The sequence below is a fragment of the Perca fluviatilis genome, chromosome 22 (genome assembly GCF_010015445.1).
Source record: "Perca fluviatilis chromosome 22, GENO_Pfluv_1.0, whole genome shotgun sequence".
NCBI classification, from domain to species: Eukaryota; Metazoa; Chordata; class Actinopteri; order Perciformes; family Percidae; genus Perca; species Perca fluviatilis.
In genome coordinates, this window is record NC_053133.1 from 19104987 (window position 1) to 19130357 (window position 25371).

Sequence of the window (25371 nt, forward strand, 5' to 3'; positions counted from 1 at the left end):
CATAGACATCTGAAATGTTATAATAGGCCCAACTACACACTGCTTTTTTGTTTTGGAGCCAAAAAGGTTGTGAACCACTGGTTTAATCTTTAACAATGCATTGGGTTTTATAAAGCATATATGCTTTTTTGTGTGCAAAATATAATTTTTGAAACTTTTGAAACTTCTAACTTTAGGTGTCAGATAAATATAGTGGAGTAAAAGTAGGCTACAGTCTCCCTCTGAAATTAGATTGAAATACTCAAGAAAAGTACAGTTACTTCAGACATGAGTGTATTCCCAGTTAATTTCCACCACAGCAGCATATAGACTATTGAGTAGGCAGATAAAATATTCACAGGAAAGAGAGTGCAAATGAATTATGTAAAAAACATATTTCTAAGAGGGAAGGAGTTCACTGAGGGACCTTAAAATCATGACATCAATATTTCTGACCAATCTGCTTGTTTAACATTCACTTAATCAAGCTGTATTTCTCTGACTTGCTCGACACTTGTTTTCTTCATCCTTCCGGGTACCATTGAAGCTCAGGTGGGTTTAAATGAACCACTGCTGCTCTCTGGTGGACGCACGCGGTACTGCGCCTCGTTGCAACGTGGTAATTGGGGTTTTCCAGATGTTTGATTGAATTATTTAGAGTCTTGACGTCAAGAACTTCTTTCCATCTACACATACCCACCAGTTTAAAAGGAATACATCTCCAAACTGAGTCAATTTACCCTGCAATATTTATAAATGATTCTATTTCCATGCCGTTTTATGAATGATCTCTTATGGGCTTGTAGTGGGGCAGCAAAAAGGAGGAATTATATTATGTGTATTTAAATTAAATCCAATTAAATACAGAAAGTGTATTGATATTACTTCTCCAAACAGTTACAGATCAGCAATCAATAGCCTAATGTAAAATCTAAATATCATCTGTGTCGTGCAGTCGCCTGGCAGCCTCAGTCTGTCCTGAAGAAGCCATTGCAGTAACAGACAGTGCACATTTTGTCCTGGCCGTTAATGCACGCGGGGCGCAGAAAAATCGTTTCACACTTGCAGGAAACGCATGCGCGCAGAGGAAACCAACCGGTTTGTGTCAATTCGAGGCAGACGGATGTGATCGAGCCAAAAAAATCACCTGTATTCTGGCATTCATGGTGACACAGTGAGTAGACATTTATATTTGACTTTTGATATAATTATAACCCCTCGTGTTGGTGCATATTGGTTTTGGAAAATAAGGCAGATAAATGTCCGGATCCAGTGATGCTGGAGCATCCTTATGTAGATATTCCAGCAAAGCAGAAATAATAGCATTCATTTTTCACTCGTGCATACTGGGATCTGTACTAAAATCATATTGCTGATTAAAATGCAAATGTAAAAAAAATATATATATATTGTACATGTAGGCTATCTGCAGATCTGCTGCTTTTTACCTTGAAAGAAAATCATCTGACTGTAAATAATCAGCTTTTCTGATCAAATAAAGTCATTATGTTTCTATAAATGGCTGCACACTGCTTGCTTTAGGGTGATTGCTTCGAATCGACCATCATGCATGCGTGTTTATCCTCCCGAGGATGCGACTGATGGATGCGATTGCTGCGGTCCAAGAGCAACGCCTTGTCGCTATCATTACTGCTCATCCCTCACAGACTGAGACAGAGGAGGAGAGAGGAGGGCGGTTGACGCTCATCACAATTTGGTTTTTGTTGCATTCAGCATGAACCAACATACCGGTAGGACATGTCGAGCTTTTTGCATTGCTTTATCTGCACATAAACGCACCGCACGCCTTGTTTCTTGATCGAAAAATTTAGATTATTGAGGTTGCATTGCACAGAAGTTGACCCTACGCGTCATAATCATGGAGTGCTCGTGCATTCCGCAAGACACACGTTTTCCTCTATAATGTTTTTTTTTTTTTTTTTTAGCAAATGTAATAACTAGCCTATCATTTACAGGGTGAAATTGATCATGTTCAGGTTTAAGAAAGATTCTCTTGTGAGGTCTTGGATGATGTTTGTGTGCGTGATGCTCCAGCAATGCGGTAGGCTAATAATCTTCTAAAAAAACAACTACTGTGGTATCCATGTCTTCTCCTCCTCGCAGTCCATGGGCTCAGAGCGGGTGGAGATGCGTAAGAGGCAGATGCAGGTTCATCAGGAAGCAGCTGCCAGTGTCCTCCAAGCGCGCCACAGGATGGGGAACACCCCCACAAACGCCTCAAACGCCTGCTGCTTCTGCTGGTGCTGCTGCTGTAGCTGCTCCTGGTAATGACACTCCACTGCTTCCCACACAGCACGGCTGGAGATGGCAGATATGTGGTGCAAGGCATGGGGGGGGGGGGGGGGGGGATAAGGGCCTAGTTACTGTATTCTGTGTAGCCTTTAATTATCTATGTTTACTCCACACACACACACACACATTCACTGAAAGATAACTGGACACCTTTTGTATTGAAAATATTCAACATTACCTAATTTTATAATAATTATTATAATTTAAAACCTCTTCAGAAAGTATAGGCCTACAAATACCTCTCCTGATTCAGATTACGCAGTTGCATTACCATATTTCTAAGATGTAAGCCCTGTTTCAGAGGCATTTAAGTCTAGAGAAGAGCTGACACAATCAGTCGAACAGGTAACGATTTGAAAGTTGATAATTATAACTAATAATTTATTGATTCATTTATCAAGTTTTTTTTTTAAAGTAAATATTTGCTGCTTTTCTCGGTTTTATATCCTTGTCAATGAAATACCTTTGAGTTTTGGACTGTTGGTTGGACAAAACAAGACATTTGAAATTGTAACATTTTTTAGACAAAACGATCAATCAATTAATCGAGAAAATAATCTGCAGATTAATCGATAATAAAAAAAACAATAATCATCATTTACAGCCCTAGTCACAGCACTACAAAGTAACAGTTAAATCAGTGTTACTTCAGTAGAGACTTTTCAATTGGATCTAGCTATTTTAGCTATTAAAATACAGTACACTATTCTGGCTACCTTCCAGTCCTTGATGGCTGATGGGAGTCTATATAAAAACAGTATGCATAATAATGTCAGCTTAGGGTGTCATTTAATACAATCATATAAAATGCATTGATTTTAATATATGCATTAGCTTGAGCATAAATGTTAGTTTTTACACATAATACACAAAAGTAGCAGCTCAATTCCTTTATGCCTCCGTCCTCCCACCCATTCAACAACACCACAGCCCACACCATCGTTGCAGAAAAACAGGAACACAGTGGTCCTGTGACCCACACTGGATCTCATTGGGTGGAGGCCTCAGGGGTTTTAATCTGTTTTGGACTCATCAACCGTTAACTTGTGCTCCCTCTGAGGACAGCCAACCGGTCGTGTGCAGAACACGGCCATGTTAATTCACTCCACTGGGGATGAGTAATACGTTTTGTCTCTACATCTTTATCAATTCCATCCGATTGTTGCACAGCTACAACAGCCACATTCCCAGATGGGATGGCTCACCTGAACCAATTAGTCTCCAGCCAGCTGCTACATCAGGTTTTGGAAAACATTTTAATTACGCACAAGTTATCCCCACAGGATGATGTGGACAGCTGACACAGTTGACACACTTTAATATTTACGCAAACATTCCCAATAGATCATCCTGAATCTACTGTAGGTGTTCTGTTATTTCACAGAATGCTCAAATATGGTATAACAGGCCTACAGAAAATCTATGGGTAGTTATGTAACAAATGGAACATACCGTATTACGCTAGTCACTTCCAGTTAAAGGAATAGTTTGAAAGTTTGAAAACTTATTTGCTTTCTTGCCAAGTAATTCTTGCTGGCAAACTCTAGGTGATGACAACTCCAGGAAGCACCCGGCCAAGAAATAGTCTGGCATATTACCCCCTGTAAAACGTGTAATTTTTACTCTTCAGTTTTTGTATGGATTAAACAAATAAGATAAGACGTGTTAATTACTAAGCTTAAGAGGTGCTGGTAGATATCTTTTGCTATCTTTAGACAGAGCCAGGCTAGCTGTTTCCCAGTTTCCAGTGTTTAGTTTATGCTAAGCTAAGCTAACCATCTTCTGCCTGTAGCTTCATGTTTAATGGCAGATATGAGACTGGTATCGATCTTCTCATCTAACTAACAGTTTCCCAAAACATGGCGGCAACAGTTTGGGTTTCCTGTTTCAATCCGACAATGACCCTAAGTGCAAAGTGGGATCCATTAAAAAAGGATTTTGGTGCTGAAGAACTTCACTGGTCTGTGCAGAGCCCTAACCCAAAGCCCATCCAACATCTTTAGGATGAACTGAAACGCCGACTGTGAGCCAGGCCTCACTGTAGCTCGTGGCTGAATAGGAGCAAATCCCTGCAGCCAGGTCCCAAAACCTTATGGAAAGCTTTTTTGAAGTTTGAGGCTGTTATATGAAGACAGTGGGGTTAATGTTCGGGTGTCCACATACTTCGTATCACGCAGTGTAGTCTCGCATTGCCAGACCTTCCTTCACAGCGCTGCAGAGGAGGGTCTGGCTAGTCCACACAGCATTCCGGGATGGGAAAAGAACGTGCTCTGGTTTATTGGCATTTCTGTTAACCAATCACAATCATCATGGGCGGTGCTAAGCGCTGGATGGAGCCACGGTGCCGCTGCAAAATAGCCTTGGGAAGGAACTTGTTTTGGTGGAACGTGTATGTTCAAGAGTTGTTTTTAGTTGTGCAACAGAAAACTCAGATTGGACAGATAGTCTAGCTAGCTGTCTGGATTCACCATGCAGAGATCTGAGGAGCAGTTAACCATAGTCCTCAGAAATCGACAGGATTTTAAAATTCCAACACAATAAAAGCGGAAGGTAACAGAAATCTGGCCAAAAAGAGGGACATCTGGCGGAATTTCCAGCGGCACCGGAGCAATCCTGTAAGTGGAACGACGTGGATATAGTGTATTAGAGCTTAGTGTATTAGAGCTAATGCTGTTTGACTTCACGCATTATTTTTAGTAATAAAGGCTACATTAAAAAGGACTCTAGTTATTTAAAATTCTCGCAAGCTATTTATGATCAAAGCTAAACCAGTCTCACTGTTTTTTTCTTCCAGTTTGACTGTTAGGAGTGAGGACGAGACAATACAGAGGTCCACTTTTGAGCACAGAGCAGAGGAAACTACTAATTGTGAAGAAAGGTAATGGTTAAACTCTGTCACCCTTCCATGTGCCATTACTGAGAGAACTGCTGTAAATGACAGTGAACCAATACATCTATAATCCTTTTATCTTGAAGCCTGAAGCCTACTCTGGATGACGCTCGCTCCTGGCCCATGTCGTTTGAAAAGGTAATGAAAAGCGCAGCGGGTCGTGGCTGCTTCAGGCAGTTCCTGCGGACGGAGTTCAGCGAGGAGAACATGATGTTCTGGCTCGCCTGCGAGGAGCTCAAAAAGGAGACCAATAAGACTGTGGTGGAGGAGAAAGTCCGTCAAATATACGAGGACTTCATCTCAATCCTTTCCCCTAAAGAGGTGAGCCACTGAGGCAAGATGTGCTGTATGATGTTATGAGTACAATGATTAAGTGCAGAAAATATTAGAAGAATAATCAGTTAGTCGATCAACCCAATCTAATTATAATCGATTAATCATTTAAGTCATTTATCAAGGAAACTTATTTTCTGGTTTCAGGTGAGGACTCGACTGCTTTATTTGTTTTATATCATTGAATATTTGGGTTTTTAACTGTTGGACAAAATAAGTTTATTTAAAGACATTATTTCAGGCTTTACATGTAAGAGAGCTTCAATCTTTTACCTGCTCATCTTCTCCAGGTCAGTTTGGACTCTCGTGTTCGAGAAGTGATAAACCGCAACATGTTGGAGCCGACCTCGCACACGTTTGACGACGCTCAGCAGCAAATCTACACGCTGATGCAGAGAGACTCGTACCCCCGCTTCATAAACTCGTCGGAGTATGCAGATCTGCTGAAGAGCCTGGAGGAGCCTCCCCCCGAGCCATAGACCTTCCACTGCCACACACCTAGCTTTTCTAAATGGCGCATGTGTCCCATCCAAAAGTTTTGTGTTCCTGTTGGGAGTCGTGCTATTTACAGAAAGACAGACAGGAAAATGAACACTACTTAAAACCGGTCTTTATCCAGCTGTTAACTGCTGTTTATTCACCCACGATTAGCTTACCAAAACACTTGGAGCAAACAAGAACAAATGTTCGGTCCAGCATCAGTTACTTGTTCGAAAACATATCTATATTTTTATATATTCCCTAGCGCTTGACATTGCACTTTTCTACCTTATTTAATGAGGGAAAGCATGCATCTGTGAGCACTGCATTTGTATTTAGGTATATTGTGGGCCTTAATGCATATCCAGTTCTTGTAGAAACTAATAGGTTTTATTTAACAGCAATTTAAGAAGAAGGAAAGTGCCTTGGAATAAGATCTTCTACACTAGCACCTTTGGTCTAACATGAATGGTGCGACAATGACTTCATATGTTGGTGCTTTCAGCTCTTCTCAAAGATCAAAGTTTTTACAACTCAATGAGCTGAGGATACCTGGAAATAGATTTTGTCTGTGTTTCAATACTGTGATATTAGTCATATTATATTTAATTTAAACAAAACGGGCGAAAACTGAATATGACCATGACCACTGATATATTTGTGTATTTAAAACATGGAATTTGTGTGAAATACCTATTTGAATTCTCACAAATTAAATAAAGCACAATCGTATGTTTTTGCTGTTGTGTGTCGTCAACATGATGGATATGTGGATTGAATATTAAGCTGTTACACCTTTTTTTCCATGTGCTTTGTTTGAAAGTTATTTAGAAGAGATTAGAGCTGCAAAAAAAGAAAACTCTTCCCATTAGAATTAACTAGTTGAGTATTTTTTTTGATTCATCATTTAGTCTATAGGACATCAAAAATACTAAAAAGTCTCCATGACGTGTCACAAAAGCCCAGGTTGATGTCTTTAAGTCGGTTGTTTTGTCTGACAACAAATCCAAAACCGCCAAATACTAAATTTACATTAAATTAAAAGAGAAAAAAAAAAAATCTGAAATACTCAAATTTAAAAAGCTGGAAGCAACAAATGTGTTTTTGCTAGATAAAATGCCTTAATTAAATTAGTTAATTTATCAACTAATAACTTGTTTCAGCACTACTACACATAGACTCCATTAATAATAATAATAATAATAAAAAGAGCATTTAGCAATAGGCCATTTATTGTGAGATAGTAGGTATTAGACCATAAAGTATAGCCCTAGTTATTCCAATACATACGTTTCCAGCAGGAAATGGCTTGTCTCAATGGCAAATAGCTTTACAATCAAGCAACTAAAGTTACTCTAACACTGAGGGTTGTGCGTGGCTCCAGGTCAGAATACAGCATTGTTTATCGTTATGCCTCTCCCGGGTTGACAAAGAGCCCCAGTCCTGTCTGGCTCTATGAGTAGCAGCGTGGTTTTATTGTCAAGTAAGTCAGTGGCTCCTGGATTGCACAGGGTCTCGCTAGAATCAAGCCCAAAGGACTCTGATGGTGCTGTGTGGGTGTGCGGCTCCTCCCGAGTTCATTCATTGCTGATGGGGGGAAGCTGCTTCTCTATGAATCGTTTGACATCCACCATTTCCTGCGCAGATACAGGAAAACATTTGTTTGTTTGTATATATATATATATATATATATATATATATATATATATATATATATATATATATATATATATATAATATATATATATATATATATATGTTATATATATAATAATATTAATATATATATATATATATATATATATATATATATTTGTTTTTTTATAATAATACAGAATGCAACTTCAGCTCCAGAGTCAAAGGTGACTTTCTCCACACTGACCTCTGGACAGGCGCTGTGAGGTAGACCCCGATACGACTTGAAGGTGATGTTAGCTGGATTTATGAGGCTTTTCATCTTCTCTGCTGTCTGGCTGCCAAACATAAAGGGCACCAGAGGGTCAGCATCCCCGTGGCATTGTAGGACATGCATGTCCTTGTTAGCACTGTTGGCAGACGCCTGAGAATAGAAGAGATTAGGATTACTATTATCTGATTATGACAGATTATGACTTGGCTATGGGATATCCCTAAATTGTAATTAATTTAAAGGAATAATTTACAACAAAATGAACATTGGGGGCATTTTTGATCAATTAAAAGATGTGTGGAACTACACACACACATACATACATACATACATACATACATACAGTGCCTTGCGAAAGTATTCGCCCTTGAACGTTTCGACCTTTTGCCACATTTCAGGCCTCAAACATAAAGATATAAAACTGTAATTTTTTGTGAAGAATCAACAACAAGTGGGTCCCAATTATGAAGTGGAACGAAATTCATTGGCTATTTCAAACTTTTTTAACAAATAAAAACTGAAAAAGTGGGCGTGCAAAATTATTCAGCCCCTTTACTTTCAGTGCAGCAAACTCTCTCCAGAAGTTCAGTGAGGATCTCTGAATGATCCAATGTTGCCCTAAATGACTAATGATGATAAATAGAATCCAGCTGTGTGTAATCAAGTCTCCGTATAAATGCACCTGCTCTGTGATAGTCTCAGAGGTCCGTAAAGCAGAGAGCATCATGAAGAACAAGGAACACACCAGGCAGGTCCGAGATACTGTTGTGGAGAAGTTTAAAGCTGGGTTTGGATACAAAAAGATTTCCCAAGCTTTAAACATCCCAAAGGAGCACTGTGCAAGCGATAATATTGAAATGGAAGGAGTATCAGACCACTACAAATCTAGCAAGACCCGGCCGCGTCCCTCTAAACTTTCAGCTCATACAATGAGAAGACTGATCAGAGATGCAGCCAAGAGGCCCATGATCACTCTGGATGAACTGCAGAGATCTACAGCTGAGGTGGGAGACTCTGTCCATAGGACAACAGTCAGTCGTATACTGCACAAATCTGGCCTTTATGGAAGAGTGGCAAGAAGAAAGCCATTTCTTAAAGATAACAATAAAAAGTGTCGTTTAAAGTTTGCCAAAAGCCACCTGGGAGACACACCAAACATGTGGAAGAAGGTGCTGTGGTCAGATACCAAACCAAAATCGAACTTTTTGGCAACAATGCAAAACGTTATGTTTGGCGTAAAAGCAACACAGCTCATCACCCTGAACACACCATCCCCACTGTCAAACATGGTGGTGGCAGCATCATGGTTTGGGCCTGCTTTTCTTCAGCAGGACAAAGGCGTCCATTGTATGTCCATTCAGCTTTCCTTTCCATCCAATCCAGGCTCCCTATTCCATTATCCTTCCATCTATTCCATTCCCTCCATTCCCCTCCTCCATTTCCATCCTCTCCTTCCACTCCATCTTTCCTTCTTCCTTCCTTTCTTCCATTTCTCTTTCCTCTCCACACTTTCCATCCTTTCATTTCACATACTATTTATTTCCCTCTTCCACTCCTTTCCATTCCACAGTGTATCCACTCTTCCATATTCTCTTCCTCCTTTTCTTATATACTCTCCTTATATACTCTCTCTTTCTCTCTGTTCCTCTGGCTCTCTGTCTCTTTTTCTCTCTCCATATCCTATACCATTCTCTCCTCTTTCTCTCTCACTGCTCTCTCTCTCTCTCTATATATTCTCTTTTTTTCTCATATACTCATATACACATGTGTGTGTGTTCCTGTGTCTCTGTGTGTCTTTCTGTGTCTCTCTGTCTGTCTCTCTCTCTCTCTGTCTCTCTCTCTGTGTCTCTCTGTTTCTCCTCTGTCTCATGTGCTGTTTATGTCTGATGTATGTATGTCTTGTCTCTTTGTCTTGTCTTGTGTTTCTATTCTCTATTTTGTTTTTTTTTTTTTTTGTGTGTGGTGTGTTGTGTTGTGGTGGTGTGTGTGGGTTGTCTTGTTGTGTGGTGTTGTGTGTGTGTGTGTTTTGTGGTTTGTGTGAGGGATGGATGGAGTGGTCAGGATGGAGTAGGTAATTTTTTGTAAGAATCAACAAAAGTGGGACATAATGTGAAGTTGGGAACAAAAGATTGGATATTTCAAATAGACAAACAAATAAAACTGAAATAATTGCAAATTATTCAGCCCCCATAAGTTATACTCTTGGTATGCACCTTTTGCTTGCGATTACAGCTGTAAGGCCGGCTGGGTTATGTCTCTATCAGTTTTGCACATCAGGAGACTGACATTTTGCTCATTCCTCCTTGCAAAACAGTTTCGAGGCTCTAAGTGAGGTTGGATGGGAGCGTTTGTGAACAGCAGTTTTCAGTTCTTTCCACAGATTCTCGATTGGATTCAGGTCTGGACTTTGACTTGGCCATTCTAACACCTGGATATGTTTAATTTGTGAACCATTCCATTGTAGATTTTGCTTTATGTTTTGGATCATTGTCTTGTTGGAAGACAAATCCTCCGTCCCGATCTCAGGTCTTTTGCAGACTCCATCAGGTTTTCTTCCGAGAATGGTCCTGTATTTGGCTCCATCCATCTTCCCATCAATTTTAACCATCTTCCTGTCCCTGCTGAAGAAAAAGCAGGCCCAAACCATGATGCTGCCACCACCATGTTTGACGAGTGGGGATGGTGTGTTCAGGGGTGATGAGGTGTGTTGCTTTTATGCCTCAAAACATAACGGCTTTGCATTGTTGCCAACCAAGTTCGATTTTGGTTTCATCTGACCACAGCAACTTCTTCCACATGTTTGGTGTGTCTCCCAGGTGGCTTTTGGCAAACTTTAAACGACACTTTTTATGGGTATCTTTAAGAAATGGCTTTCTTGTGCCTCTCTTCCGTAAAGGCCAGATTTGTGCAGTATATGACTGATTGTTGTCCCATGGATGAGAAGAGTCCCCACCGGCCAGCGTAGATCTCTGCAGTTCATCCAGAGTGATCATGGGCCTCTTGGCTGCTATCTCTGATCAGTCTTCTCATTGTATGAGCTGAAAGTTTTAGGAGGGACGTCCGGGTTTTCGTAGATTTGTAGTGGTCTGATACCCACTTCCATTTCAATATTATCGCTGCACAGTGCTCCTTGGGATGGCTAAAGCTTGGGAAATCTTTTTGTCAAATCCACGACAAACTTACCTCCAACAGTATCTACGGTTCCTGCCTGGTGTGTTCCTTGTTCTTCATTACGCTCTCTTACGCCGGACCTCTGAGACTATCACAGAGCAAGTTACCCATTCATACAGAGACACCCAATTACACACAGCTGGATTCTATTTATCATCATTAGTCTTTTAGGTCAACATTGGATCATTCAGAGATCCTCTACTGGAACTTCCTGGAGAGTTGCTGCACTAAAGTAAGTAAGGGGCTGAAATAATTTCTTGTGCATCCACTTTTTCAGTTTTTTATTTGTTAAAAAGTTTGAAATAGCCAATGAATTTCGTTTCCACTTCATAATTGGGACCCACTTGTTGTTGATTCTTCTCAAAAATTACAGTTTTATATCTTTATGTTTGAGGCCTGAAATGTGGCAAAAGGTCGAACGCGTTCATAGGCCTAATACTTCGCGCAAGGCACTCACATACATATACATATACATACACACATATATATATACATACATATATATATACATACACATATATATACATACACATATATATACATACACATATATATACATACACATACACATATATACATACACATACATATATACATATATACATATACACATACACATATATATACATATACATATATACACACACATATATATATACACACATACATATACATATACATACATATACACATACATATACACATATATATATATATATACACATATACATATACACACACATATACATATATATATATATATATACATATACATATACACACACATATACATACATATACATATGAAAAATATAAATTAATTTTTATTATTATTATATATAATATATATATATATATATATATATATATATATATATATATAAAATAAATATATATATATATATATATATATATATATATATATATATATATAGTATATAGACTTAGAGGTGCTTACTAGCAGTAGTGAGGTCTCAGACACAGGGTGAATACAAGTGCAGCAGCCATGCCAGTATTACAGAAATAAAGCGTTGAAGCATGTATACATGTTCTAGTAACAAAATCTGACAAAAAAGATGAATTGGAACTTTCTGGTGAACAATTTCTTTAAGCTTCTGTTTTAGAATTTACTGAACCACTGAATAATTTACATTTAGAAGAATGAAACCCTACATTAAATAAATCGGTATACCTGAGGGAAGGAGTTGCGGAGAGGGAGCCAGCAGCTCAGAGCGACCACTCCAGCTAGCTTCTGCTGAGTTGTCAAAGCCGTGTAGAGAGACAATGCTCCACCCTGGAAAAAACAAACCAACACTTTTGGAAAAAAATACATCCTTGTGACATATCTCCTGTGACTAACTTTAACAGAAACAAAAAGCACTGTTTTTTAAATGTATGCAAGACTCTGCTCTTTGAGCAGTACACAAATGTGTGTGTGTGTGTGTGTGTGTGTGTGTGTGTGTGTGTGTGTGTGTGTGTGTGTGTCTTTTGACTTTGGCTATTTAAATACATAAGCAGTGAATCACCATGAAAACAGTTTTAGGTCACACATCATCTGCGTGCTGTACATTCACACTAACCTGTGAAAATCCGCCTAGGAGAATTCTGTGTGAAGGTATTCCATTCTTCACTTCTTGGTCTATCAAGGCTTTAACTGTGGAGAAATGAAAAGGAAATTCTTGCAATCAACGCTGACTTACACTTAAACAAGCTATGCAACTCAAATAAATAGCCGCACATTCTTAACAAGAGCTCAAATGAAATTGAAAGACGTACTGTTCTCTGACGCTCTTTTAATACCAGTCTCATCTTCATTTGCATCTGGGCTCAAACCATAGATATCAAACCTATACATTGGGAAAAAACATGTAAGGCTCATTGTGTATGGGACTACACAAAAATGTGTTAAAATACTGTGACACTTACCAAGAAGGCATTGACATTCTCATGTTCAAAGAAACGGGCATGGTGGGACTGTAATTAATGGAGAAAAATAATCGATTTAAAACTTATGAATGTTGCCGCGACTGCAAACAGTGTCAACAAGTTTAGAGGTCTTTTTTTTTACACACTTTAATGTTAATTATAGTGGAAGATACGACATTCCAGACTATATAAAAGGCCTTGAAATTAGGTGCTTGGAGATACTTGCAGACGCCCTGTGTAATGGTATAGCTCCTGTGAATACCTACGCGTGTGGACAGATGTATTTCACATGTGGTATCCTGATGCCTGCGAAAGCTTCTGCCCAGCCATGTCTGTCATATTGGACAAAATTAAACCAGTTTGAATACCATTTGTGTTTATGAGACACATGTTGTAATAATTGTGCACCAAAAGAGAGAGAAAAAAAAACTGTATTCACGTACCCTGTGTCACCAAGACCATGGAGAAATATCACCTGTAAAAAACCAACACCGGGGTAAGATATAAGCTAATACATGTCAGAAGAATTTATGTAGCTATGTCGCTGTGTAGTTATTTGAACCTACAGTTGTTTTTGTTTTAAGTTCAATTAGCTAGCTAAATGTTAACTAGTGCTGCCTGGTTAACTCACCGCTGCAGTGGCTTTCCGGGCAGCAGGCACAATGGCAGGTAAAGGCGCTGACATGCTATTGCCGCACATACAGCGCTGAGGCAGCTGATATGTAGGGTCAAGTTAGCTCCTGTGAGCTAATAACGATATCACCCACTGTCAATCTGTGTCGACCTCTGTCCGACTCTAGCTGTCAAACGCCAAACAGTTTAAAGACAAATGTCGACCGAAGATGGAGTTCAAGGTACCGCCGACTCGTATTACTACCGCCAGTCGTGAATTTCTTTTTAGAAGTTGAATTTGGTGAAAAATAATACACCAACGATTCACGCTACTCGCCACCTGCACTGCCACGCTTAGTAGTCCCGCCCTGTCTGCTACGTGATTGGCTGTCACCAGAGGTGCTTTGCAAATGCAAAGCACCGATTGGGTCGTTGAAATGTCAATGAACGCTGCTTTATTAACAGTTAAATCAAATTGATAACAACAAAGCACACTTCGACGCCTCAGAAATATAGGCAATGACGTTATATAACAAGTTAGACTTTACAATATATATGATATATGCATTAAACATGTTGAATATTGCGTCGTGACCTTTGACACAGATTTTAAGGGCCGGCATTTGTTTTTTACCTATTTAAAAATGTATATTATTTGGCTTTTTTTACATCCACCAAAAATGCTTAATCGCTCAACAGTTTATAGTACATTCAAAGATCCTCTATACTATGTTCTAAACCATGTCTGGTACATTTTGACGGTTGTGCTTTTATTATGAAACCCGAGGTCGCAAGAAGTACTTCCGCTCACCTCGGTCACGTGCCCTTTATGTCCTTGGTTTCTTTGACATGTGAGCAATAGAAACATGTCTTTTCCCAAAATACCTGGTGGTAAAGCGTTAGATGTTTTGCAGAATCTGCCGCGGATAACTTTAGCAAACTTGCGGCCTGAACCAGGAGCCAGAAAAACGGTAAGTTTTAAAGTTTCATCTCTATTGAAGGTATATTTTGCAGCTCATAGCTAGTAAACGTTAGCCTGTTATGTGGCGACAAATGCTAACATTCTGTCAGATCTTTTGATAAGAGGGTATGTAAGCAAGCTAGAAAAAAACGTGCTTAATTCTCTTTAATTGTAGGAGAAACGGCGGGGCAGAGGACAGCATGGTGGCAACAGAAGCGGCCGAGGACATAAAGGAGAGCGACAGAGAGGCAACCGGCCACGGCTGGGATTTGAAGGGGGTCAGACACCGTTTTATCTGGCCATCCCAAAATATGGCTACAATGAGGGACACAGGTAAAAGCTCGTCACTCTGCCTCTCTACCTATGAAACTAACCAGTAAATTGTTGTCACAAGTTGCACAAACAAATAGATCATACATTACAAGGTCATTAAAATGCAAGCAGAAAATACCCTTTATGATTTCCTCCTGTTACACTTAGGCGACACAAAATAGCATCCCTCTTACAAGCATTCACTAGATGACTTTCCTAATATGCATGATTTAAAAAAATAAATAAATAAATACACGATTAAAAACCCTGGCTGGTCTTAAATTTGGGTATTTGTCACAGTATCTCCATCCAAACCACCAAATCCTACACATGTCGATGCACTTGCAGTAGGGAGAAAGCCATTTTCACACAAAGACCATTTATTTAGTTTGCTGTTGCTTGGCCAATATTTCAGTCAGTGTAGTTTTTGCAGATGACGGATGATTTTGTATTATATTTTTATTTGTTTTGTTTTTTGTTTTTTTTCTGCTAAGTTGAGCACTAGATTCTGGTGATCACAAATTATTTTAACCAAATAACAACAATGTTTGTGTGCTCCTCCTCAGTCGGCGTCCTCAGTATCAGCCTCTGTCATTGAAACGACTGCAGTACCTGATTGATCTGGGACGAGTCGACCCAACTCAGCCCATAGACCTGACCCAGCTAGTCAATGCCAGAGGAGTGACGATCCAGCCTCTGAAGAGGGACTATGGAGTTCAGCTCGTTGATGAGGTAATTGCTCATTGAACATGGACTTTTTCACACCTAGCATCACTCATAAGAGATATAGAAAGTTGTTCTTTCATCTCCAATAGTTAAACACTTAACAGTTACTTTCTTTTAAGTCATAGTGTCAATGGGAGATTAGAGAACAGATTTGGTTCATATTTTTTTAAGTAACATTAGAATTTGTGGAGGCTTAATGTTTTACTACACATCTTGGGGATTTACTAATTCCTCCTGGCCATAAGTAGGGGTGTAGAAGATGGATGGATGGAGGGACTAGTAATTTCTCTATGTTCCACAATTTGTTAGAAGATGCTTCAGAAATGATCAGCTCAAAAACGCCTACCTCTACTATACTAATGTACCAGGAAGAGCAAAATACAACGTGGCCCTATTTTTGCAAGCATGCAGATTTTTTATATATATATATATATATATATATATATATCACCAGCAGAGTTCATTGTTACTGTAAATGTCTATCTTAAATAATTTCTATTAAACTACAAGAGGAATCCTGGAATTATGGAATTGAGAGGAGAAAGAAGAAATAAACTCAGTGTGGGACAGTCCATTGCTCCTTGAGTCAACTATTACAATTTGGACATACAGTCATTGCAATGTAAGGGATAACATGGTCCTTAGTTTTAATTACGAATTAATAAAACCAGATATTCAGGTCGCATACCAACGGGTCACTCTGAGGATCTTGGACCATCTTGTGCCAGTAGGTGGCGCCACATAACAATGTTGTCATTCTGTCACAGATTAAGATGTTGTTTTTGACCCTTTTTTTTTTGCCTTGATCTGCCAGAAGTTCATCTTCCATGTGCTTTTCTCTGTTCCAGGGTGCTGACATTTTTGCTGCAAAAATCAACATTGAGGTTCAGAGAGCTTCTGAAGGAGCTGTAGCTGCTATTGAGAGGAACGGAGGGGTCATCACTACCGGTTTCTATGATCCTATAAGTCTTGGTAACTAATGAATGATCAGAATTATGCATTCACCCACAGTATAACATCCATCCTGTGTATTTTAGATAAACCTAAAAATATATTCCTTTATTTTTCTTTGTCAGGGATTCTCATTAAGCCCGTCCCGTTCTTCTTACGTGGGCAGCCCATTCCAAAGCGAATGTTACCAGGTGAGGATATGGTTCCATATTACACAGATGCTGAAAACCGGGGTTACTTGGCAAACCCAGAGAAAATCCAGCAGGCCCGGCTAGCCCTGGCAAAGAAGTACGGATATATTTTGCCAGACATTTCAAAGGATGAACTGTATCACATGCTCTCCATGAGGAAGGATGTTCGACAGATCTTCTTTGGCCTCGCTCCAGGCTGGGTCGTTAGCATGCCGGAAAAGAAGATTCTGAAAACCACTGATGAGAAACTTCTGAAATATTATAGCTCATAGGTGTGAGGAGAAATAAAATGTTTATGTACAGTATTTCATGGCGAAAATCTGAAAAATACAGAGTCTTGGATGTTAACGTGTAAAAAAAAAATAAATGTCTTTGACATGTATCCATTTTATATTAAAAATGCGTGAAAACTGTTTTAAGAATGATTTATTGTCATGAAATCTTAAACTACATTTTCAAATATATTGATGTAGTCATTAAAAAGAAGACATTTTTGGTGTCACAAGTTTTATACAGTATGGTTCTGACATAACTTGTAGTACATTATTAAGTATTTATTTTACTTTGAGTGGCTGATGTCTGACAGCCCCGTGTCAAAGCACAACTGGCCCGTGCAGCATGATGGAAGGAACGTGAACTGTAACAGGTGAGGGGGAAACAAGGAAAATAAGATAACTCAAAGAATGAAAACAGGAAACAGATGCCTGGTGATGTGTGTTACTTTTGAAATGGGTTGCCTCAGTCCTAGAATGGGAGTTTGAAATTAGTCATAGGCAGCTGTATCCTGATGTGGACGTTCAAAAGCTCCCTCTCCATCCTCTTGGAATACAATCACAGGCAAACACATACACACAAGTTTGCCCCGTTATGCTTTAGAGACATAAAAATGCCATTAAGAAATGTTTATGCTTTGATATCTAAGGAAATTACTGTGATTTCATCTTGATGTGGTATTTATCACTTACTGATGTCACTCACCTTCCCAAAGTTCTCACTTTTAGTGAGTATGAACGTTTACAGTCATTTTGAGACGAAAGCTAGATTGTTGTAATGCAGACTCTCATTAAGATTTTAAAATACCACTATCACCACTTTGCAATTTACACCCTGCCTGTACCCAGAAAGTACTCGTTCGTTTTTGGCTGGATAATGGTTCCCTTGTGTTTGAACTCTCCCTACGCTCATGTTTATTTTTTGAAGTCAAATGGCACACTCTCTATAAATAACTTGGTATTTTACGCAGATATTGTCTTAAGGGACGCTGCCATAGAATTTCTGCTGGTATAAAAACACTTTATCAAAGGAAACATATGTTTGTGTGTGTGTGTGTGTGTGTGTTGTAACTGTGTGTGTGCGTGACTACGAGCATTGTGTTTCTATACAAAGTCCCCTCGGCCATGTTAGTTACTAGTAGGCAGGTCTCAATCATGCAAGAATAAAAATAAAACTAACAAGAAAATACGATGCACCCAACTGTGTGTTAAATATATTTAATTTTATGAAGTTTTTGCATTTAATTAAAAAAAAGCCTTTTTAAGGTGGATTTCTTACAATATTTGTACATTTTATAATCTGTTACCATACGAGACAAAGGTCACACTTTGATGATTTTGCTTGTGTCTCCCTGAGTGTTTTCCTGAATCTCAAGTATCCAATAAACTACACAAGTAGTGGATACATAGACAGCCGGCCCTGCCAGGAAAACCAGCCCAAATCCTTACAGCATAATACTTTAAATAAATCACGCCACAGGAAAGAAACAGCACAATCATTGTTTATGGCAGAACTACAGTGCTTATCTTCAAAGCAGCAGATCCTTTTGAATTTCTGTCAGGTCTCAGACAAGCAAAAGAGTGAGCACAAACATCAACTCTGATGTGTGGCTGCATAAAAAGAATAAAGAAATCAAATCAAGCATGTTCGCCCTCAATTACAATTCACTTTGGCTAAAAAGGTTTGTTAGTCTGTTTTAGGGCAAGCATTGTATCTGTGATTTCTGCTCCAAATAATCTAATGTCTGAGTCTCACCAGTTCACACTATTTAATTAAATATTCAGCTGGAGTTGAGCAGGCCAGATTGTTTTGGTTATCTGCTGCCTTGAATGAGCCGTTTAAAGACAGACACAGATCTCATGGTGTCTCACAGGTCTCAGTCTACTTCCATTTAATAATTAGGGCTAATTACAGCTAAATGCAGGCGTCTTTTCTTCTGTCTGCTGAGGAGAGACGTGTGTGTCTGGTTGTGTTGGATCAAGGTCACACGTATACTGTAGGGGAACTTTGTTTCCAAAAACAGGGATGTAATAAATGGCCTGCTGTGGCAAGAAGCCACTAACATCCAAAGCTGAGCTGTCTGGACAATACAAGAACTGGAATACTCATTAAATTCCTCAGATAAGACTCTTATCAGTGGAGTACAATCCCTAATTTACAAAGAATAGTGCTGTTTTTCAGCACGAGTGGAGCTTTGCCTCATTAGCCAGTCTGCATGATAGACAAATGCAATACAATTAGAAACCAGTGTGAGTACAGATCAAGAGCCAGACTGAAGATTTGATCGATGTTTTCTTGAATTTATCAAACTTCGGGCCTCTATATCACAAGTAAGTGCACAGTGTTAGTCATTTATTGACTAAAGTAATAATTCTAATTGGATTTTAAAATGTTGGGGACTGCAACTAATTCATATTTTCATCACTGATTAGTTTGTCAGATTAGCTAATTCATTGTTTAGTCTAAAAAAATGTCAGAAACTATTATTATTACTAAACTAATATTATACATTAATAATCAAAAGTCATTCAAACTACTTTGATTTATTGGTATTGATTTATTTTAAATAATCCCCTTTCTCACACTTTTACAAGTCATATTTTCACACTCTTTTTTAACTTGTTTCTGTTGAATTTATTATGACTTTTTTCATCATTTACCCACTATTTATTTATCTTACATCTTATTTTACTTATCCTTTTTGCAGTCATGTTCTCAGTTGTCATGTTTGAAGATGCCATGTTTTTAAAGTTCAAAGTGCAAAAAGTGACATCCAACTAATAGCTGACAATGATCTAAAACAAAGAAAAACAGCATATCTTCACATTGTAATACACCGGAAATAGGAAATGTTGATCTGTGGTCGATCAATTAATCATTTCCGCCCTTAGATTATTTCAGATGGATAAAACCAGTGCAAAAGTGCAAACAAAAGTACTCAGGTTGCTCTTTTGGCTTTGCACCCTGCACATTGCAACACCTGGGCTTGTAGGTTTGAGTCTGTGTTTGAAGTCTGGCTGAGCCCGGCCTGTTATCTCTGCTCAGAGGTGGGGGCATCATTGTGTTCTGCTAATGAGGCTACATTAAACCTGTCTACACCAGGGGGGCATGTAATCCTCTCAGCTGGGCTGACGTAGGGCCGGGCCGGGCAGGGCAGGGCAGGGCAGGGCGCTGTTTACATGGGGGGAGTGTGGAGGCTAGCACTCAGGTCCCCGGGCCTCAGTGTTGAATCCGCTCAAACACGTGATTAAGAAGTGGAGGTGGAGGTGGGAGTGGGAGTACACCACTGCATAGAATGGTGTCTGAGTCTTGACAGTATATCTTGATGCTGGCCTGCTGTGCCCATACAATACAACACAATGCAATACAGTCCCTCGCTGCGAAGATCATGGTCCTTCTATCCTCTTCACACCTTCCAGCTATGAAACAATGCAGCTCTTTATGAACGAGCCACTGTAAGGAAAGTCGGTGGGATGGCACTGAAGTGGCTGAGGACAGTTTGGAATACAGTGCTTCATTATCAGAGGTCAAGACACAGGCCTTCTGCTTTACACTCCTGTAGCTTTCTTCTATTTCTTCTTTGGATGCATGTTTTTCTCAAGTCCATAAGTATCCATGAGAGAAGAATCAAGTGTTCAGCAGCTGTTGTGGCATCTTCATTGACAAAAATCTCCAGTCCACGCCTTCAAAATGTGGACTCACCTATAACAGCAAACCATTCTTTTCATTTACAGATGAATAAGTGCTCCACATCCAGCCAATATTCATCCCCAAACATCATCCAGAGTTGCCAAGAATCCACAAGGGCCTTTGTAAATCCTACTGAGTTGTTAGGTACTCCTGCAGGTCTTCAGCTCTACCTGTGCAAGCTTGGCCACCACTGATCCAAAGTGAAGACAGAGAGGAGTGTCCCACATATGAGTTCTGTCCAATACAATGGCACATTGTGATCAGAACAATCCCTATTCAGAAAGCATTGTGCCCCATTTTGCTTGTTTGGCTATGAGACAATGATACCCTACTGTCACTTTATAGATTAGGATTCATCAACAGGGCTTAAATAAAGGATTCTTTAAAAAAAAAATATATATATATATAATACAGCAAAATAATGTTATTTAAACGTCCTGGTGATAAATTAATGTACAAAAAAACGTTAATGACAGGGTTAATATTCAAACTTTGAATCCACATATTAATCCCAAACATTGTTTAATATTTAGCTGACTCTTTTCACAGAGAAGCTCAGCCGAAACTAACGTTATTGTATTCACGCTGCGTCGTTCAAGCTAATTGATTAAATCCATTAGTGCTTTCACAGCGCGTTGGAGCGTGCGTCGCGTTTAACACCGCGGATGTGGATTCAACCAATTCTGACAACCTGTGAAGGAAACGAGGCCCTTTTTTCCCTCCACCAAATACTAAAAAACGTTAGACAACCACAGATTATTTATATGAATATTTCTGTTTTGAATATGACCTATCCTATCTTAAAAATCTAAATGTCTCAGGCTTATATTGATTCCCTGAGACTTTTTTTCTGCAATCTTCCCCTCAAGGCCACAGGCCATTTTATCACTTTCGACTGATACAAAATTGTTTAAGTCCAGTTGTCAAAAGGGAGATGAGGAGCACAGTTACCTTCATCACTTCTGTTACTGCCTGTGCCAATGCCACATGACTTGAAGTGCCATTGCTTTACAGTTTAAAAGCCTTTAAAGCGCATACTTTTTCTGCAAGTTTCTTACAGCAAAAAGGACAAAACTTGCCCTGCTTCTCCTTGTGTATTTACCCCTCTCCGCTCTAAACCAGTATACACAGTATTTACAATTCAAAGAGGTCGCATAAGTGACTCGTCTGCCGGGACAAAGCAGTGCAGGTGCAGGTATACTGTATCAGTCAGTCCGTGTATTGCAGATTTAACGTCGCCGCTGTCAGCATAATGGTGTCTATTGTCTGTATAATGTTAGTCGCCAGAGCCAAAGACAGATATTCATAGAAACCACACAGAGGAAGCGAGCACCTGTAATGACATCCTATTATATTAAAGTGGGATCACACGACACGCCTTAAGAGTTTCTGGAGACAAGTTTTCATTATTTATTTTTGCTTAATTGTATGGCTAACAGTCCTATTCGTGTTAGTGCTGTTTCAGTAGAAACAGGTTGTACTTTTTGGTACTCAATAGTGACTGGACAGTACTTTATCTGTAGGCTATGCTGTGTGTCATAAAGCCATTATGTCCCATTAATAGGCTAAGTGTTTCTATAGTGATCAGAAATGTGTTAATTCTGATAATTATACATTGCATTTTTTCAAATTTCCCTAGAACTAAAACCTTATGACATGAATAATTCCCCAACCAGTGTGTATGTGTAGGCTACTCAAGAGCTACCTATAGTTTATATTCTACTTTTTATAATATTTATAGGGTAGTTTAACGTTTTAAATGTTTTTGTTTTGTTTTGTCAAAATAAATGCTGCAGGTATAAGTGTATTCCTAAATGATACATGGTATAAATGATAGTCTGAAAGAGACAACAGTCAGCCATCCTGCTGTAGTTTCTGTGAGTCCGAATCTCTGCTGGGTTTTAACTGATTTCAATACACTCTTTGATTGCCAATGGCTTACCCAAAGTTTCTTTGGTAAAGTCAGTCGGTGCAGTTCATTTTACATTTTCTCATCTTTGATTTCAAACGGCTTAATGTAACAGAGTAAAAATTTGCTATTTTTCCTGTTTGATGTCTAAAGGTGAGCTCATCACGCCTCTTTGGACACACCTATCAGTTATTCTGTCGGGCAAATATTTGTGCGCAGTAATCGTGTAATAAACACGCCTTGATCATGTTTGTATCAGTCGTGTAAAATGTACTTTGATAGAGACAGTGGATGGCCGATAAGAGCTGAGAGCCAAAATGTAATTAGTAACCAGCCCTGCCTCTTGGACACTTTGATGTTCACCTATCTGCCTTTCAGGACCTATTGATTAGATTCCATTTCTCTCCGATAGGCAAAGGTGTCATTTGATTTCCCTAACATGCTTTTATTAAGTAAATCAAGGACATTTTTCTAAGACTTTCTCTCAAATGAAAACGCAAGAAGAACGGTGCTTTTCGTGCACGAATATAGAGCAGTCAACTATATTTGACTAATTAGTAATTAAAGAAGGATCAAACAAACCCATGCACACCTTTTACAGAAATATAAAGTATAATTCTATTTTTCAACTTCATAAGACTCAGCCCTACTTTGATTTTCACCACTTTACTATACTATATCGTAGCCTGTATACTTTAACAGGCTAGGGTTGTGTCACTATAAAGAGGGAAAAGGTTTTTTCTGTCACATTGGGTTCAAAACGTTCTTAATGGGTAAATCTGATTGGTTTATGGCCTTTTTAGTTTAATCTGGGCATTACATTGTGCCCTTTTATTATAGCGTTTAAAAGCCAAATTGAGGTGTATTGCAAACCCACGTTTCTTTTTCGTCTGAAGTTTCGTGAGATCGTTGATTGGGGCGTCGGATGGGCCTATCACCGACCCGAGAAAACACCTGAAATTCACACCTTAAATCCACTCCTCCTGGACTCCTATTGGCGGAGCGCCCACATATATCCGTCACTCGGCATCACCAGGAGAATGACAGCGGCCTGCAGCAGAGCCACAACATCATCACCATCTGTAAACATGCATTTCAGCCACGAGACCGCTGCTTTCCAGCTTTGCGCAAAGAGCGCCATGTTCGAGAGCAAGGATTCGGGTTCCGTCGACGGGGAGCAGTTGACCGAGGTGCGCTCCCCGAGTTCAGGGCCCTCCAGCCCGCTGTCCGTGAACTCAGACTCCAGCTGCACCAGCCCGGAGGCCAAGTCTGCCTCAATGCAGCAGAGAGTCAGGAGGCCCCTGAATGCCTTCATCATCTGGACCAAAGAGGAGCGCAGGCGGCTGGCGCAGCTTAACCCGGACCTGGAGAACACGGATCTGAGCAAAATACTCGGTAATAAATTGATAAAAAATGTTATTAATAAGCCAAGTGGTTTTTAAAGTTTAAGTGCCCATTGGAGCTTTTCAAGTGTTCTCTCCAAAAATATGGAAATGTTTAATGTTTGTAGTTCTTTGGCCTAGAACATGTCTCATGTAGGGAAGATTACTATACTCTTGCTTTAAATGTGTCTAGTATATATGTGTATATATATGTTGATTAAGGTTCACATTGAAGTCCATTTTTCTAAACCAATGAGTATTCAGAATCAGATCATTAACCCCACTGTGTTCCTGCAGGAAAAACCTGGAAGGCCATGTCCCTGGTAGAGAAGCGTCCATACATGCATGAAGCAGAGCGTCTGAGAGTCCAGCACACCATCGACTATCCCAACTACAAGTACCGGCCCCGCAGGAGGAGGCAGCTGAAGAAGAGCTCCAAACCCCAGGGCGCAGAGGTTTCTCACTCCCCGCACTGCAGCTCAGGGTTCCCAGTGCCTTACAACCTCACCTACCTGCTTCAGAACCAGCAACCCTACCCAAGCACACCTGCTTTCACAGCTAACTTCACCCCTTTGCGCAGCAGCTACCCAAACAGTCCAGTTTTTCCAGACACAGCAGCAGCAGACGTTTTCTCAAATAAGCCTGCTGTGTACCCAAACCATCCTGCGTACCCTGCAGAGCCTCAGGTGTATTATGGCAGTCAGCACAGGCACATGCAGTATGGTTTCTCCAGCGCTGTAGGTCTCCATGTGGATCAAGGGGAGTGCAGTAGGGTTAACGGGGGCCTGCTGAGCCCTGCTTGGCCCTCCCTGGAGTTTTACCTGGAACAGGTTCAGCAGGACATGCTGTACGATCTGGACCGCAGCGAGTTCGAACAGTACCTGGGTCCGAGCACTCACAGGCCTGAGTCAGTGGATCCCAGCAGCTATCAGAGCAGTCTCAGAGAGGGACGCTCACTCTCATGAAACTATAAAACAATTGTGTATTTATTTAAATTGTCAGTGTATCATCTGCTGAATGACTGCTGAAAGTGTATATTGTGTCTTTTGTTTGAAGTTTAATGACTACTGTACTGTCTTCCAATGTAATTCCAATGTATCAATAAATAATTAATTCAACTTACAATGTATATGTCCTTATTAATATCTTAAAAATGAGAAAAAGGCAAGACAGACTAAAACAATTAAAGAATAACTATTTTTTTTCATATACACATGTTAAAAGGCCACTCCAGTAATTTAGAATTTCAGTTTCGTAAAGTTGAGACAGATTTTAAAAAAGAATTGTCAAAATAGATGCAGGAAAGACCAAAAGTACAGATTTTTGCTCCCTGACTGATCAAGTCTTCAAAACACTGGATCAT

The 25371-nt window shown here is 39.6% G+C and overlaps 4 protein-coding genes across 5 annotated transcripts; 3 read left to right on the forward strand and 1 right to left on the reverse strand.

Annotated features, from left to right (window-relative positions):
• Positions 1 to 971: 971 nt before the first annotated feature.
• Positions 972 to 6731, forward strand: LOC120552357 (regulator of G-protein signaling 20). Of its 2 annotated transcripts, XM_039790358.1 has the most exons (6): positions 973 to 1153; positions 1522 to 1730; positions 2104 to 2264; positions 5087 to 5170; positions 5269 to 5503; positions 5806 to 6731. In XM_039790358.1, exons 3-6 carry the CDS (start codon positions 2107 to 2109, stop codon positions 5992 to 5994), a joined length of 666 nt encoding a protein of 221 aa, XP_039646292.1. In that variant the 5' UTR covers positions 973 to 1153; positions 1522 to 1730; positions 2104 to 2106; the 3' UTR covers positions 5995 to 6731. The 2 variants fall into 2 exon arrangements, with proteins under 2 accessions (XP_039646293.1, XP_039646292.1); XM_039790359.1 differs by lacking the exon at positions 1522 to 1730 and having other exon boundaries at positions 972 to 1153.
• Positions 6732 to 7209: 478 nt separating this feature from the next.
• lypla1 (lysophospholipase 1) lies at positions 7210 to 13996 on the reverse strand. Its single transcript, XM_039790357.1, has 9 exons — positions 13633 to 13996; positions 13445 to 13476; positions 13268 to 13333; positions 13002 to 13049; positions 12852 to 12922; positions 12656 to 12729; positions 12268 to 12369; positions 7878 to 8054; positions 7210 to 7632 (listed from the first exon to the last, which is right to left on the reverse strand). Exons 1-9 carry the CDS (start codon positions 13699 to 13701, stop codon positions 7573 to 7575), a joined length of 699 nt encoding a protein of 232 aa, XP_039646291.1. The 5' UTR covers positions 13702 to 13996; the 3' UTR covers positions 7210 to 7572.
• A 404-nt stretch (positions 13997 to 14400) lies between these two features.
• mrpl15 (mitochondrial ribosomal protein L15) lies at positions 14401 to 17167 on the forward strand. The gene is made up of 5 exons (XM_039790362.1): positions 14401 to 14584; positions 14750 to 14907; positions 15453 to 15618; positions 16461 to 16584; positions 16689 to 17167. Exons 1-5 carry the CDS (start codon positions 14480 to 14482, stop codon positions 17024 to 17026), a joined length of 891 nt encoding a protein of 296 aa, XP_039646296.1. The 5' UTR covers positions 14401 to 14479; the 3' UTR covers positions 17027 to 17167.
• Positions 17168 to 23693: 6526 nt separating this feature from the next.
• sox32 (SRY-box transcription factor 32) lies at positions 23694 to 25026 on the forward strand. The gene is made up of 2 exons (XM_039790537.1): positions 23694 to 24021; positions 24306 to 25026. Exons 1-2 carry the CDS (start codon positions 23715 to 23717, stop codon positions 24971 to 24973), a joined length of 975 nt encoding a protein of 324 aa, XP_039646471.1. The 5' UTR covers positions 23694 to 23714; the 3' UTR covers positions 24974 to 25026.
• The last annotated feature ends 345 nt before the right edge of the window (positions 25027 to 25371 follow it).